Genomic DNA, 14,327 nt, shown 5'->3' on the forward strand with positions numbered 1-14,327 from the left:
CTGATTCACTGGAAAGACTCGGAGATCTCGGGTCGTCATCATCACTCATCCTTTCTTCTGCCTCCCCCCCCTCGCTCTCTGTTTCCTCCCTTGCCCTTGCCTCTGCTCCTGAACCCCTGACAGCTGTTTTTTCTGCTTCTTCATCAGACATAGACTTACCATGCTAAATGTTGTTCAGTCAAAAAATAATCGCATATTTTAATTCCTCACACCCCAAAACATATTTTAAACATATTTCACCCCATAAAATGGCATGCGCTACCCAGGGAGCCCAGCTCACTTCCCAGGCTGCTTTTCTTTGCCATTGCAACCCCATTGCTTTGCCATTCTCCTGTCCAGTACACCAGCCCCCTCCATATGTTGTTGGGACTACAACTCCCATCAGCCAAAGCCAGCAGAGCCAATGGTAGGGGTGTGTGTGTCTGTGTGTGTCAATTCTCCTCATCTCCACATCAAAAAACGGCCAGTCCTGGAAACCTCTTCCACGTAAACAATACTGAGCTCGGCAACTCAATGGGCCTAACTCTGTTCCAGGCAGCTCCTTCTGTCCTTATCATGAGGGGCATTTGCTTCTGACAGACCTATCCCTGCCCCTCCTTTGAATTTATCTCTTTAAATATCTATATGTGATTCATAATTGTCTTCTTAGGGCAGCTTACAAGAGGAGGGAGCGATGGCCACCAACCTGGATGGCTTTGAGAGGCAGAAATGCTTCTGAGCACCAGTTGCGGGAAGCCACAGGAGGGAACCGGGCTCTTGCGCTTGGGTCCCACTTATGCGTTTCCTGTGGGCGCATCTGGTTGTCCATTGTGAGAACAGGACGCAGGACATTGGCCTGATCCAGGAGGACTCTGCTGTGGTTCTCATGTTCCTTCTTCCATTGCAGCTCTCCTGGACCTTCAGCGTGACTTGGATGTGGCTGTCTCACACGCTGCGGTGGCGGCCAGCGAGGAGCTTCTTAGACGCTGCGGCGGTCGGATCAATCCAAAGATTGTACCCATCCAACATCTCCTGTCCATGCTAAAAAACAACACGGCAAGGCAGTGAGACCGATCATTGGCATGCCCAGAAGGAGGTCTTCAGAAAAGGCAGGCAAGCAGGAGCAGTGCTTCTTGCTTTCCTGGTGCCACAAAGAGCAGCTTTCCAGGCAGCTGGGCTTCCATTTGAATTGAGAGCACTTGTAGAGAACTTAAAAAAGATTCTAGACATTGCTTTCTGTGTGGTCTGCCTTTCTCTCTAGGAATCAACCTTTACACTTCAACTTTTCCCTTTCCAAATGCCATTGTTTTTATATGATGATTTTCTCTCCCCTGCCCCCTCCATCCAATGGAGAGCTGATCACACTCAGAAGGGTAGCATCCCTTCCACATGCCTGCATACACAGAGTATACCTAAATTCCTCCAAGAAAAAAAAGGGAAGGGAAAACATTGGGGGCTGGGAAGGGGTCTGACACATTCCAGCAGTCTTGAGACAGCTACATGTTTCAATCATTTTCAGTAATATCTGTCAATTTGACTATGCATTGTCAGTCTGCTGCAAATTAAGGTTCAGAATATTCAGGACTCTAAGACCTCTTGATTGATTGATTGATTGATTGATTGAAACAGTTCCTCTTTGAAACACCCTTGCGTTTTCCTGGCCAGTTTTAATCTTAACCTCATACCTGTCTGTGCCACTCAGGAAACAAGCTGGGATGCAATAGCGGCTTAGGAAATGAAGCAGTGGGAGATGATTTTACTTTTTAGAGGAGTCCCAGAACAAGAGGAGGAGAATGTAAAAGAGTATTTAATTAACACATTGTCTGAATGGTTAGGAACATAGGAGGAGGAGCTGGTCGGAGATTTTGGACGCAATCACGTAATCAAGCAAAAGCAAGGAAATCACCAGGACCTGATAGCCTGACAGTAAAATATTACAAAAATACCCCCACAGAATTTTCTGGTGCAACCATAGCAAAATGTAACGAATGAAATTCTAAACGTAGGTAAGGTACCAGAGACATTAAAAGAGGCTTTTATTACATTAATCCCGAAGCAAGAGGCAGATTTATTATTGATTAGGAACTACAGGCAGATCTTGTTATTAAACAACGATTACAAAATATTTGCAAAGAGAATGAATTTATTAGAAATAGTACATCATGATAAAGCAGGATTTCTTCCAGGACTTCAGATGAAGGACAACATAAGGAATATAATTGATGTTATAGAGTACCTGGAAGTGAGAAATGAAAAACAAGAGTCCTTGATGTTCATTGACACTGAAAGGCATTTGATAATATCTCTTAGGCATTTATGAATAAGATACAGTGGTACCTCGCAAGACGAAAAGAATCCGTTCCGCGAGTCTCTTTGTCTTGCGGTTTTTTTGTCTTGCGAAGCAAGCCCATTAGCGGCTTAGTGCTATTAGCGGCTTAGTGGATCAGCTGATAAGCGGCTTAGCGGATCAGCTGATAAGCGGCTTAGCGGATCAGCTGATAAGCGGCTTAGGATCAGCTGATAAGCGGCTTAGCGGCTTGGGAAAAAGGGGGGGGGGAGGAAAAAAACCCTGCAGGAACTTGCAAGACATTTTCGTCTTGCGAAGCAAGCCCATAGGAAATTCGTTTTGCGAAGCACCTCCAAAACAGAAAACCCTTTCGTCTAGTGGGTTTTCCGTCTTGCGAGGCATTTGTCTTGCGGGACACCACTGTACTAGAAAGATGAAGTTTGGGGAGACATTTAAAAGAGGAATAAATGCTATCTGTTCAGAACAACAAGCAAGATTAATTGTGGACTATGTTATTACATGCAGCTGCTGGGTGACCTTGGGCCAGTCACACTTCTGTGAAGTCTCTCAGCCCCACTCACCTCACAGAGTGTTTGTTGTGGGGGAGGAAGGGAAAGGAGAATGTTAGCCGTTTGAGACTCCTTAAAAGGGAGTGAAAGGCGGGATATCAAATCCAAACTCTTCTTCTTCTTTTTATTACTGAGAAATGTAAGATATTGAAAAGAACAAGATAAGGTTGCCCCTTGTCACCATTATTGTTTATTTTAGTGCTAGAGGTCCCGATGAGGAATATAAGAGCAAAAGAAACCACAAGAGGAATAAAAGTAGGAAATAAAGCATATAAATTGAAAGCATTTGCGGACGACCTTGCAATAATGGTTGAAGATTGTAAAAAATCATTACCAAAAGTATTAGGGGAAAAACAGGAATTTGGACAGGTATCGGGTTTTAAACTGAATAAAAACAAGACCCAGCCGTTAGTGAAAACTGTTATGGAGCAGGATAAAAAGGAGTTAGAACAGATGAAACAGATAAATATACATAAAAAGGTTAAATATTTGGGAATAGGTTGACAACTAATAATGTTAATATATTTAAAGGTAATTATGAGGAAACCTGGAAAGAGACAAAAAGGAATTTAGAAATTTGGGGTGCTGGGCAGGCAGTCCCCCCTCTCAGCCCGGCCTCCCTCACAGGGCTGTTGTGAGGGGGGAGGAAGCGCCATGCAATGAGCAAGAGAGGGAAGAAGACTCTTTGCGGCTCCATCCCTCGGCCGTTTCCATGGCAACCAGGCATGCCACCTCCACCTTACCTAGGATGCGGGTCACCCCCAGGGTGAGCTTCTCCAGGTGGGGCTTGGTGCTGCTGGAGCTGCTCCCGCTGCGCAGGGCCTTCTCCTCCATCCTCTTCCTCCTCCCTCCCGCATCAGCCCCTGACCACCTGCACACCTGTACGCGCAGGGACAGCAGCAGGTGGGCGTTTTTTGACTCCTCTCACGATCCGTAGCTCAGAAGCCCCGCCGCGGTGGCTTTCGGGAATCGCAGTCCTCCGTTTCATTCAGTTCCTTTCGATGGCCGTTCTGTAGGGGGGGGAGGAATGGAGAGCAGGCACTACGAGTCCCAGAAGGCAATGGGAGAGTCGGCCCCTCCTCCCTTTCTCCCCCCCGCCCGTTCTGAGTCCTCCCCATTGGCCGGCTCCTCCGACTCCGTATCTGGGCGAACCCCGGTCCCCGTCAGCCAATGGGAGCCGAGAGTCGGGCGCGGGGGCGTGGCTGGGCGGAGAGACGTTGGGGTTGGCGGTTGCTTCAAGGCGGCGGACGTGGCTGCTCGTTGGAGTAACGACCGTCTTTTTACCTCAGGAGGGGCTCGCGGGGGGGGGGGCAATTTGACGGCCGGCCGATAATAAACGGTGGCAAAGGCTGCCGTGGTTCCTGAGCCTGTGCAGAGAGCCGCCTCCGTTGCCTCAGGAAACGAGCCCCGCCGAGTGCGGAGCCAGGCCCGGGGGTTACGGGGAAGCCCCCACTCCCAGGGCGGGGGGACCTGGGCCTGCCAGCCTCGCTCTCTCTCTCGCCCCTCGCCCTACTCTGCAGGGCTGTTGTGAGGGGCCGGGGAGCGTCGCTGGAGGGAGAGAGAGAGGGCTGAACAGGGCGGCTTCGTGTTCCAGTACAAATGCTAGTATGTTAAATTCCCCCCTGGCTCCCTCGAAGTCTCACAGCGTAGCAACCCGAATAGTCCCGCTGAAGGGAGACTTGAACTCGGGGCTTCCCGGCTTCCCCGTCAACTCTGAGCTGCTGCAGCTGATTTCAGCTTTTCTTTGTGGTTCCCTTTGGTGGAAGTTTTGGAAACTTTGGTGGCTGCCGTCATGGGGAAGACGGGGCTGGTGGTGGGTGGGAGACATATATTGCATGGCCCTTGAGGTGTCCTGTTTATGCATGGGGAAGACAGGGCCCTTGAGGTGCCTGTATGTCTTGGGGGACGTGTCCTGTTTATGATATCGTCTGCCTCCATAGCCTCTCCCCTTCACCAAGTGACCCCATGTCTCGTGACCCTGCAAAACAGACCCATAGCCTGTTCGTCACTCCCTCCCAGCGTCCTTTCCATCCTTGGCACCAGAATTAAGCGTCCTACTCGCAGCAGGAAATTGTCCTACTTCTGTATCAAGCTAGAAATGGAGGCTCAGACCTCCAGGCTCCCAGAGGCAAAGTGAGTTGGATCCTGGAGACCTCGTATCGCAGTTCTACAAAAGGCGGCCATCCTGCACTAGTTACCATGGTTGGTTAGAGCGTGGTGCTGATAATGCCAAGGTTACAGGTTTGATCCTCATAAGGGCCACCTTCATTTTCCTGCATTTCAGGGGGCTGGGCTAGATGACCCTTAGGATTCCTCCCAACTCTGCAGTTCTATGATTCTAACATCTTTAAGGCTCCAAAAGTGAGATCTCTAATCTGAACCTGGTAGATGAGAGTATGTGGGCGCAAGAAGCTAAAATGTATTTCAAAAGTTTAATTTTAAATGTATTGGCAGAAGATAAGTGAATGGATTTTAGTTCATGAAGAATGTGAGTAAAAAGCAAGCTGAGATTCTTCAAAGGGCACCATGTTCTGTGAGCCTTCTGTGCACCTACAGAATTGTGGCATCCATGCCAGCAACTTAGTAATGGCTGCCTTTCTTCCAGACAACCTGATGCCCCTTGGCTGCATGACCATCAACAGCATCTCCTAGTTAAACCAAGTCAGAGCATCACCCATCTATGCCTTGCCCAATGCCCCCACGCTGGCTGCCTTGGAGGACAGCAATGATGAAGAAGGTACGGCCCCACCTCACCCCTTTGTCCATGGGAGACCTCGGTTCTCCTCTCCACCTCCCCTGCTACCCCACCAAAAGTATCCGTGACCTTATACACAAGGCCCACGGACGCCCAGCTTCTCAAGCTCTGCCTGGTTTGAGTATTCCTTGCCTTGCACCCGATGAGAATGCCTGCCTGCCTCGCTCAGCCTTTTCTTTCTCCCCAGAGGTAAGGGGGGTCAGCTGGAGAAACCTCACTTGGACTTGCGGAGCCTGGTGTTTGAGCTGGACCCATGCGGAGGGAATGGGAAGGTCTGCCTTGTGTACAAGAACACCAAGCAGGGTATGTTGTGTGATACCAGAAGCCCAGGAGCTGCCTGCACAAATCAGCCCCATCTGCAAACCCCAGTTAGCTTTTGTCTTTGTGGGAGATGTTTTGGACTACTGTTCCTAGCACCAGACCGTTGTGCTGGCTGAGAGTGATGAGCTTTGTAGTCCAGAACATCTGGAGGGCACTAGGTTGACAAAGGCTGTCATCTATGATGGCCTGTGATGAGGTTTTCCTGAAGAGCAAGCTATGCTTTGTTGCTGTTGTTGTTGTTAATATTATTATTAAAATTTGTATACCGCCCTTCATCCACAGATCTCAGGGCGGTTCACTACATAAAATGACTGTATCTGTATATGCATAATAAAAACAAGAAGAAAAGCAAACATCCCCCTCACCCAGCACATTTAGAAAGGTATTGGCTATCAATCAGCCAAAGGCTTGGTTGAAGAGGAACGTTTTCACCTGGTGCCTGATCACCACCTGGGACTGCCCCATTGGCAGTATGCCTTCACTAGCTACGGCATCAGCCCCCAGGCTAAGGTGAGAGAACGACAAATGGCCCGTCCCTTTTTCTAGGGTCTGCCGCTCCTGCCCATTCTGTCTTCACAAAAGCCCTGCAAAGGAGGTCAGGCAGCAGAGTGAGTGATTGGCCCACGGTCACCCAGTGAGCTTCATGGCCAAACGGGAATTTGAACCCAGGTGTCCCAGGCCCCAGACCGACATTCTAATCCAGTGTGTCTCAAACTTGGGTCCCCAGCTGTTGTCTGGACCCATGTTTGAGAAACACTGCTCTTACCACTATGCCACACAACCTCTACACTGACTGGCTGCTGCTCTCCAGAGCTTCAGGTGGCATAGCGGGGGGTCTCTCCCAGCCCTCCTTGGAGATACCAGTGGGGATTTGCATGTGACATGAATGCTCTCCCCTCTGAACGAATCCTTCCATTCCTTTGCTCTGTTCTGCATCACTCCCACTTTCCCAGAGAGGCATTTAGACACTGGCTCTCCAGGATTTGGAGGGCAGCAGCTGTTCTCAGCCCCACTTGGAGATCCCCAGGGAGTGAACTCTGCATCCAACACACACACTCAGACACTGAAGCATGATTCTTCCCTCAGATACACCATGCAACATGAGTTTAGGATATTATCATGCTGTGGTGTGATATCTCTTCTGCAGCTCTATGCCAAGAAAGCCTTGCAAAGGGTAATAATAATAATAATTTAGCAGGTCATCCAGGGATTGAATTAGGGATCTGCTCCATCCCAAGCAGACCCCCCTTCTGTCCCTGAACCCATCTAGCGGGATTCCTGACGGAGGCCTCCGGTCCCACGGCCGGCAGATAACAAGCCAGGAGTCAGGCCTGGAGACACCTCCACCCTTCCATCGCTCACCTTCCTTCCCTGCCGTGTGCAGCATTTTTTTTATCACCAATTTTTTATAGTTACCAGATGGACAATTTGACAGACAGGGCTAGGAGCCTAAAGTCCTCTGCGTCAGGATGGCCTTTGCGTTCCAGAGCCATGCTTGTTTGGGATCCTTTGAGTTCCCTGATTTACCTTTCTTTTGCCTGTCCTGCATCTCCCAATGAGATACTCCCTTCACTTCCTCTGTGCCATGCCAAACCTCATAAACTTCTATCGTGCTGCCTCTTACTTGCCTTTTCTCCTAACCAAAAAGTCCTAGCCTTGGCCACCTTCCTTCATAGGGGATTTACTCCACCCCCTTGATAATTTTGGTTGCCCTTTTCTGAACTTTTTCCAACATCCTTTTCAAGACGAGGGCCCTCAGGCTCCTGGCAGGCAGTTCTGGGTGGCAGGAAGTGCTGTTTCTTGCTCCTCACTTTACCTTCTCCTTTTCCGGCAAGGTTCAACACGTACAAGCCCATCCACTGTCAACACGGAGCAGCTGAGGAGGCCGATTCCTTCGTGAGCAGGCTGGACCCAAACAAGATCTTCCTGAGATTGCACAGCAGCACCTTAAAGTCACGTGGGTCTCGCTTGCTGATTCCGGTATCCTTCTGGTCAAGACCAGACCCGGAGGCAGGGATAGTCTTCAAACAACAACTAAACCTGCCTCCTCAGTAATGATATGGTCTGGACTTAGCGTAACTCCTCCTGCTGCCCGTGATAACTGAGATCGGATGTCCCAGGACAACCCACCCCCTGTGGAACATGCCCAGCCATTCTGTTGGCTGGGGCCCACTCCCAAGCTGCCCTGACCCTCTCGCCTTAAGATCAAAACTATACCTATCCACAACCCAATACCCACCCACCCCCAACAGAGAAAGAAACACACAAACAAAAGAACATACCAAAAAAGCACAATCTAAAAGGCCACAGATAAAATATAATTTAAAACTATTAAAAAGAGGAGCCCTCTGCCGAGTAGCAGCCGCAGTCCTTGTGAAGCCTGTCAGCGCCACGTCCCCCAGCCAGGTGGAGAGAGGCAGGGCAGAGCAGGACCCTCAGGCTCCTGGCAGGCAGTCCTGGGTGGCAGCAGCAGCAGTCCTTTCTAGGGCCTGTGAGGTCCCCCCAAGCCAGGTGGAGAGAGGCAGGACAGGGCCCTCAGGCTCCTGGCAGGCAGTCCTGGGTGACAGCAGCAGCAGTCCTTTCTAGGGCCTGTGAGGTCCCCCCAAGCCAGGTGGAGAGGCAGGGCAGGGCCCTCAGGCTCCTGGCACGCAGTCCTGGGTGACAGTGGCAGCAGCAGCAGTCCTTTCTAGGGTCTGTCAGGCGCCCCCAAGCCTGATGGAGAGAGGCAGAGTAAAGCTACTTTCTGGGTGCAGCCTCCCTTTAGCGCTCTTCTTTGGACAGAGTCAGGAGTTGCATCCCTGCCTCTCAGCCTCCAGGTTTTTTTAGCTGAAATCCCACTTCTGCCCTAAAACCCCCCCTTCATCTTAAGAGCTTTGTTTTCAATTACCTATCAATACGGCTGCTGTCTCCCGATGTTCGGGCCTGGTGCTCCTCAGCAACTCTGTGAGATCCCTTAAGGTGGCTGGCAGTTTCTGGTTGTATCTTGACACCTGGGGATGGGAGTGGACAGAAAGGCAACCAAGGTGCCAGATTAGCCTTTCTGCTGCTGACCAGTGTAGGCAACCCTGAGATAGCCAGGCCATTGGCCTGACTCTCTTTAAGGCAGCTTCCTGCCTATGCTGGTCTGCACCTGAGAATAAGGCTGCAGCAGAATAAGGGAATCTCCTTTCAACTGGCTCATTGAAAGGCAAGGCGTTGTTAGGTTAATTTGTACACTGCTTCATAATGTGCCCCTTGCCACCAATTTCTTACCGCCAGCGGTTCCTGTAGAATATGGCTTAGTCCTCGCAGGCCGCCCATCTGCATCAGGGGGTTGGGTGCCACCAGCCACTCTTGGAGAGTGTCCACAATGTTCTCTCTGCTGCAGAGGCAGCCAATCTCCCGGTGAAAAAGGAGCTGAGAAAGAAAACACTTGATGGGGTGCAAGGCCAAAGAAAGTGCCATGAAAATCAAAGTTCACTACCCCATACCCTCCAAGTTTGTCCTGATTTTCTAGGGATAGCCCCGGTATTATGAAAGCCAACCGGCTTCTGATTTAATTCCGGAATGTCCCTGTTTTCCCTGCCAGAGCTACCGCCACCGAGCTTGGGGAGGAGGATGAGTGCTTGTCCCCAATGACAGTGGAGGCTGTGAGGGGGCCTCTCGTTGCCCCTCCATGGCATCTCCGTGGTCACTGCTGCTGGTCTCCTCCCTTGGGCAGCTGGTAGAGCAGCGGTTCTCAACCTGTGGATCCCCAGATTTTGTTGGACTACAACTCCCATCATCCCTGAGCTCTGGCCTTGCTAGCTAGAGGTGATGGGAGTTGTAGTCCAGCGACATCTGGGGACCCACAGGTTGAGAAAGGCTGTTGTAGAGGCCGCTGGAAAGCAGGTGAGGATGAGAAGAGGCTGCGGCCACTAAAGCCCAGCCCCGTGTGCCATGCTGGCTCTGAGGGGCAGGCAGAGGGCAGGGCCCCCCGGGCGGGAAGAAAGGGGGAGCAAAGCGCAAGGAGTTAGTTAATGCACACTGCCCTCAGCTGTTATCTAAGGCCTGTAGAAATTGCTGCCCTAGGCAGAGTGCAGGCCTGCCAGCCATCAATGGTGGCGCAGGAGACCTTCTTACACCCTCTGCTTTCCTTGCCTGCCTGGGTGCAGTTGTTTCAAAGCAGGAGCGCCTGCATGCATTCCCCGTTTCCGACTCTCACCTCCGTGAAGCAAGCCATCCCAATTGCTCTTTCCTTGGTGTCAGGGCGGCGTATGTAGGCACGTGCCTGTTTGAAAATTGGTTGTAGGTCCGGTTTAGCTTGGCACGAGGACTGACTGAGCGGGCAGCAATGGCATCCTATTGACTGCAGGATAGGAAGCCATTGCCGCCCGCTCGGTCAGTCACCACACGGAGCTAAACCGCCGTGCTGCTCCAGTTCCTCCGCATGGGGACTGACTTCCAGGACGCAGCCACAGCTTCCTATTGGCTGCAGGAAGCTCCTGCAGCCAATAGGAAGCTGCAAACTCTCCCCCCCCCCCCGCTGTGGCTCCGAAAGCCAGCGGGGAAAGAGAGGCGGGCGTGGGCGCATGTGCACAAGTGTGCGTGCTCACGTTGGCGATCTGGCCCGCCGGCAGAAAAGTTTGCCAACTCCGGGTTTAGTTGGTAGATTATTCTATGGTCCTGTTATAAGAATAATAAACGATCATAAAGTGAGTTATAAAGTCCCTCGAAAAATTCCCTCAAGGTTCGTCTGCTGACATTACATTTGTTGCATCGTTGCATCTATACACTTGTACTGTGTCACTAAGTTTTTACTGAAATTTCACGTATCTGTATTACTGTATCTGTATTTTGTATCTGTTACCTTCTGTATCTTTACTTTTCAATGCTGACAAAAAATTGTGTATTTCTTTATTTGTACCAATGTATCTGCAAAACTTTGATACTAATAAGAAATGTCATAGTTGTCTGTGGCTATACAGTGCCATCTACGAAGTCTACAGTACACACACAGACCAATTCACAAGTTGAATGACTTTATTCAAAACAAGGCTATACAATCACACTTATATATGCAAAGTACCGGAAAACACCCAAAATCCTGTCTTCGTTTCCTCTCTTATGGATCTGCTCTAGGCATCACTCAAAGTCTTCCTGAAAAATCAGAAAAACAAACAATACATAGCCATCAATAAACATGGGAAAAACAGGAATCTGCCTAAATCCTTTTGTATACACTGTCTACACCATAGAAATCATGAAAGCTCATGAGTTCAATCAACCAACCTGCATCACACACACCTGGATGGGGGCGTTGGAGGATGGTGTCTAAAATTTCCCTCTCATCCATCATCTCCAAAGTTTCTCTGAATGTTCTTCCTCCCAGCATCTTCTTACCTGTCAACAATTCCCCGAAGTTTTCATCTGAGAGCTCTTGGGAAAGAGAGAGGAGTAAATGAGGCGGACGAGAGGGAATGGTACCACATTTTTCCGTGTATAACATGTCCCCGTGTAGGGAAGGCAAAAAAGGCTCTGAAAAAACAACACGTGGCTGAGCCCCACCGGGAAACACAAAGAAGCAGCATAACAAAGGAGAAACTACCTTTTTTCCCTTCCCTTTTTTTTAACCCCCTTCCTTTTTTTTAACCCCTTCCTCCCCCTCCCTCCCCCCTTAAAAAAGCAGAGGAGAGGTAGGTGAGCACGGGAAGGCAAAAAAGGCTCCGAAAAAACAACACTGTGGCTGAGCCCCACCGGGAAACACGAAGAAGCAGCATAACAAAGGAGAAACTACACACACACACCTTTTTTATCCCTCCCCCCCATATACCTACTTTTATCTCTTTTCCTTTTAAAATAGGGTCCACTGCTGCTGCAGCCACCCTTTATTTGAATCTTTACCGCTGATATTACTGTACTATCTCTCCTCTCTCTTTCAACTCTTTTTGTCTCTCCCTCTCCCTTCTCTTTTACTCCAATCTCCCCTCTCCCCCCGCCTCCCCCCTTCTTCTTTCTTTCTTCTTCTTCCCTTTCTTCTCCCTCCACCCTTTACATATAGCCTATTTGTCTGTCTCTGTTTCTGAGCGTACTCCCAACCCCAACTTCCACCTTAACTGGACCCCAATACCCCTTTTGGGCACATACAACCCCCTCCTAACACATATTTCCCCTGGCCCCACCCCTCCAATCTCTTGCATCTCTACCTGCTAACCCCCCTCCCTTTATATGAACTGTCTGTCCGTTAGTCTACCCATCTCTGCTTACCTGCCCCCCCCCGCCTCGGCGGCACCGCTGAGGCATCTACAGAAGCCCTAAAGAAGTTCTTAAAACACAGACTAGAAGTGACACAAATGACCACCTAATCCAAACGCTCTGTAGAAGCCACCAACCAACAAAGCCTGATCAGCTCAGCAACCCAACAATACCCAGGAATCACCACTGCCACAACTCCTAACCACCACACGCCCTACCCCAAGAGGACGCCAAGCCAACCTCAAACCAAAATCAGGGAGACTAAGACGACACCAACCAGGGAGATGGCAAACAATGCTAAGACGGTAACTCCCCTTCAAGACGATGACCACCCAATAACGAAACGAGATCTGAGGGAAATGGAAGCAAGACTAGAAGAAACACTGAAAGCCACAATGGCTCCCATGCAGGTACTAATCAACAATCTAACCTCCAAAGTGGAAGCTCTAGAGAACAAGAACCAAATGCAAGAAAGAATAATAGAGCAATACCGGGAAGAGAATGCACGTGTGAACAAGAAACTGGACGAACTGGTAAACCAAATGGAAGCAGAACACAGAGAGATGAAAATTAAGCAAGCCAACCTTGAAGACCGCAATAGACGTTGTAACATCCGCTTCCGCAACTTTCCTGAAAAAACAGAGGAGAAAAGCCCAGCAGACCTAATTATACGCTGGCTGAAAAACACAATCCCAAGCCTGAAACTTGAGGCAAATGACTTGGAGAGGGCTCACAGAGCCCTAAAACCTATGCCAAAACCCAGCGCCCCCCCCCAAGAGACATCATTGTATGCTTCACACGCTACAAAAAGAAGGAAGAGGTATGGCACCACCTCAAAAACTCAACCAACCTTCGATATGGAGAAACCCCTATTCTGGCCTTACAGGACCTATCTCAGGATACCCTAAACCGGAGGAAAAGCCTGCGCCCATGCACCCAGCGTCTCCAACAAGCAGGGATCAAATACCGATGGGGCTTCCCCTTCCGCCTCATTGTAACAACCAATACAACGCAACACATGGCTACCAACATACCTGAGGCCCTGCAACTACTAAAGAACATTGAACTTGACCTCCCACTGGAATGGCAACCGACAAACCCACCAAGTGACAGCCCCAACCACGAGGAAACAACAGCAAACAACTGGACAACGGTACAGAAGAAAAAGAAACAACAGAAGCGGCACAACAACGAAAACCAATACAGGCAAGCATCATGCTCAGAACCGTCCCGCTGACCATACGACACAAGAAACCAGACCAAGATTAACCAAACCAATTCATCGCAGATGGACAACCCTACAACAACAACAACCCCAGCTGAATGAAGCAACCAGGAAAAACCACAAACTGAAGGACTGGTGATTCCCCCCTTTTTTCCCCTCTCCCCCCCCAAAAAAAACCACAGATTTAGTTAACACCATCAACATCCCCCCCAGCCCCGCACCCCCACAGGAATCCCCACCCCAACACCAGTCCAGACGACCTCAACCACATTCCCCATCACCCACACCTTCAACACCCCCATACTCCATACTAGGGAAAAACAACTCCTCCAACCTTAATAACACAACCCACAATCAGGCTAAAATCTGATACCCAACCAGCACTATGGTGGCACCAGAGCGTACCAACACCCACATCCCCACCCCAACACACCAACAATGTTGCTCATAACATTGGCAACATTGCTCATGAACCTTATACCTGACAGCGACGTTACAAAGTCACTTCACACTGTCTCACTGATCACCCCCTATCGCAAACAACAGGGGGGATGGCCTGTCCTTGAACACGGCCTTCCACACCAGCTGAGACCTAGGACCAACTGGCTAAATGCCAGATGGCCTAAAATACCCCAAACAAACACCTATATGACTACATATAGGAAACTCTCTACAACCTACCCCCTACTCTTTAACCCAAATCTTACTCTAATCCCATTAGCCCCCCCACCCACCACACCCTAGGTCAGCGCAACCCCACTGGTCCTTTAAACAACACGAAGAGAGAGACACAAGACAACCCTAACGGGTTGGCAGGGAATCGCCCCACATAATAGATAAGCAAGATGGCTAACCTAAAAGCAATTACATTAAACGTGAGGGGGCTGGGAAACCCCATCAAAAGGAAATGCATCACCTCATACATAAACACTATGAAACCACACATCACCTTCCTACAAGAAATACACAACCCACCCA

The 14,327-nt window shown here is 49.8% G+C and overlaps 2 protein-coding genes and 1 long non-coding RNA gene across 14 annotated transcripts in view; 1 reads left to right on the plus strand and 2 right to left on the minus strand.

The window, feature by feature from the left end:
• The first annotated feature begins 4,014 nt into the window (after positions 1–4,014).
• The window catches only part of LOC309543082 (protein hinderin-like), a 52,780-nt gene continuing 42,467 nt past the window's right edge, over positions 4,015–14,327 (plus strand). For 2 of the 3 annotated variants that reach the window (XR_014224496.1, XR_014224497.1), the window contains exon 1: positions 4,020–4,100. The gene's annotated coding sequence lies outside the window, so the exon portion shown is untranslated. Of the gene's footprint in view, positions 4,101–5,440; positions 5,573–5,779; positions 5,894–7,746; positions 7,858–14,327 lie in introns of those variants that run through there. The other variant, XR_014224495.1, reaches the window with a different exon arrangement.
• LOC309543087 (uncharacterized protein) overlaps positions 8,333–14,327 on the minus strand; it is a 142,040-nt gene continuing 136,045 nt past the window's right edge. For 4 of the 10 annotated variants that reach the window (XR_014224502.1, XR_014224507.1, XR_014224508.1 and 1 more), the window contains 3 exons: positions 11,162–11,308; positions 9,164–11,029; positions 8,742–8,901 (listed from right to left, as the gene is read on the minus strand). Coding sequence is in view for 1 of the 10 variants with exons in the window: in XM_082242329.1 (XP_082098455.1) it covers positions 8,608–8,623; positions 8,799–8,901; positions 9,164–9,307 (263 nt within the window). In the remaining 9 variants the exon portion in view is untranslated. Of the gene's footprint in view, positions 8,624–8,741; positions 8,902–9,163; positions 11,030–11,161; positions 11,309–14,327 lie in introns of those variants that run through there. The other 6 variants (XR_014224505.1, XR_014224506.1, XM_082242329.1 and 3 more) reach the window with 6 other exon arrangements.
• On the minus strand, positions 11,713–13,185 carry LOC309514261. Its single transcript, XR_014211844.1, has 2 exons — positions 11,846–13,185; positions 11,713–11,811 (listed from the first exon to the last, which is right to left on the minus strand). It is a non-coding gene; the product is annotated as an uncharacterized lncRNA (long non-coding RNA).

Source organism: Podarcis vaucheri (assembly GCF_965113315.1).
Source record: "Podarcis vaucheri genome assembly, chromosome: 11".
NCBI classification, from domain to species: domain Eukaryota; kingdom Metazoa; phylum Chordata; class Lepidosauria; order Squamata; family Lacertidae; genus Podarcis; species Podarcis vaucheri.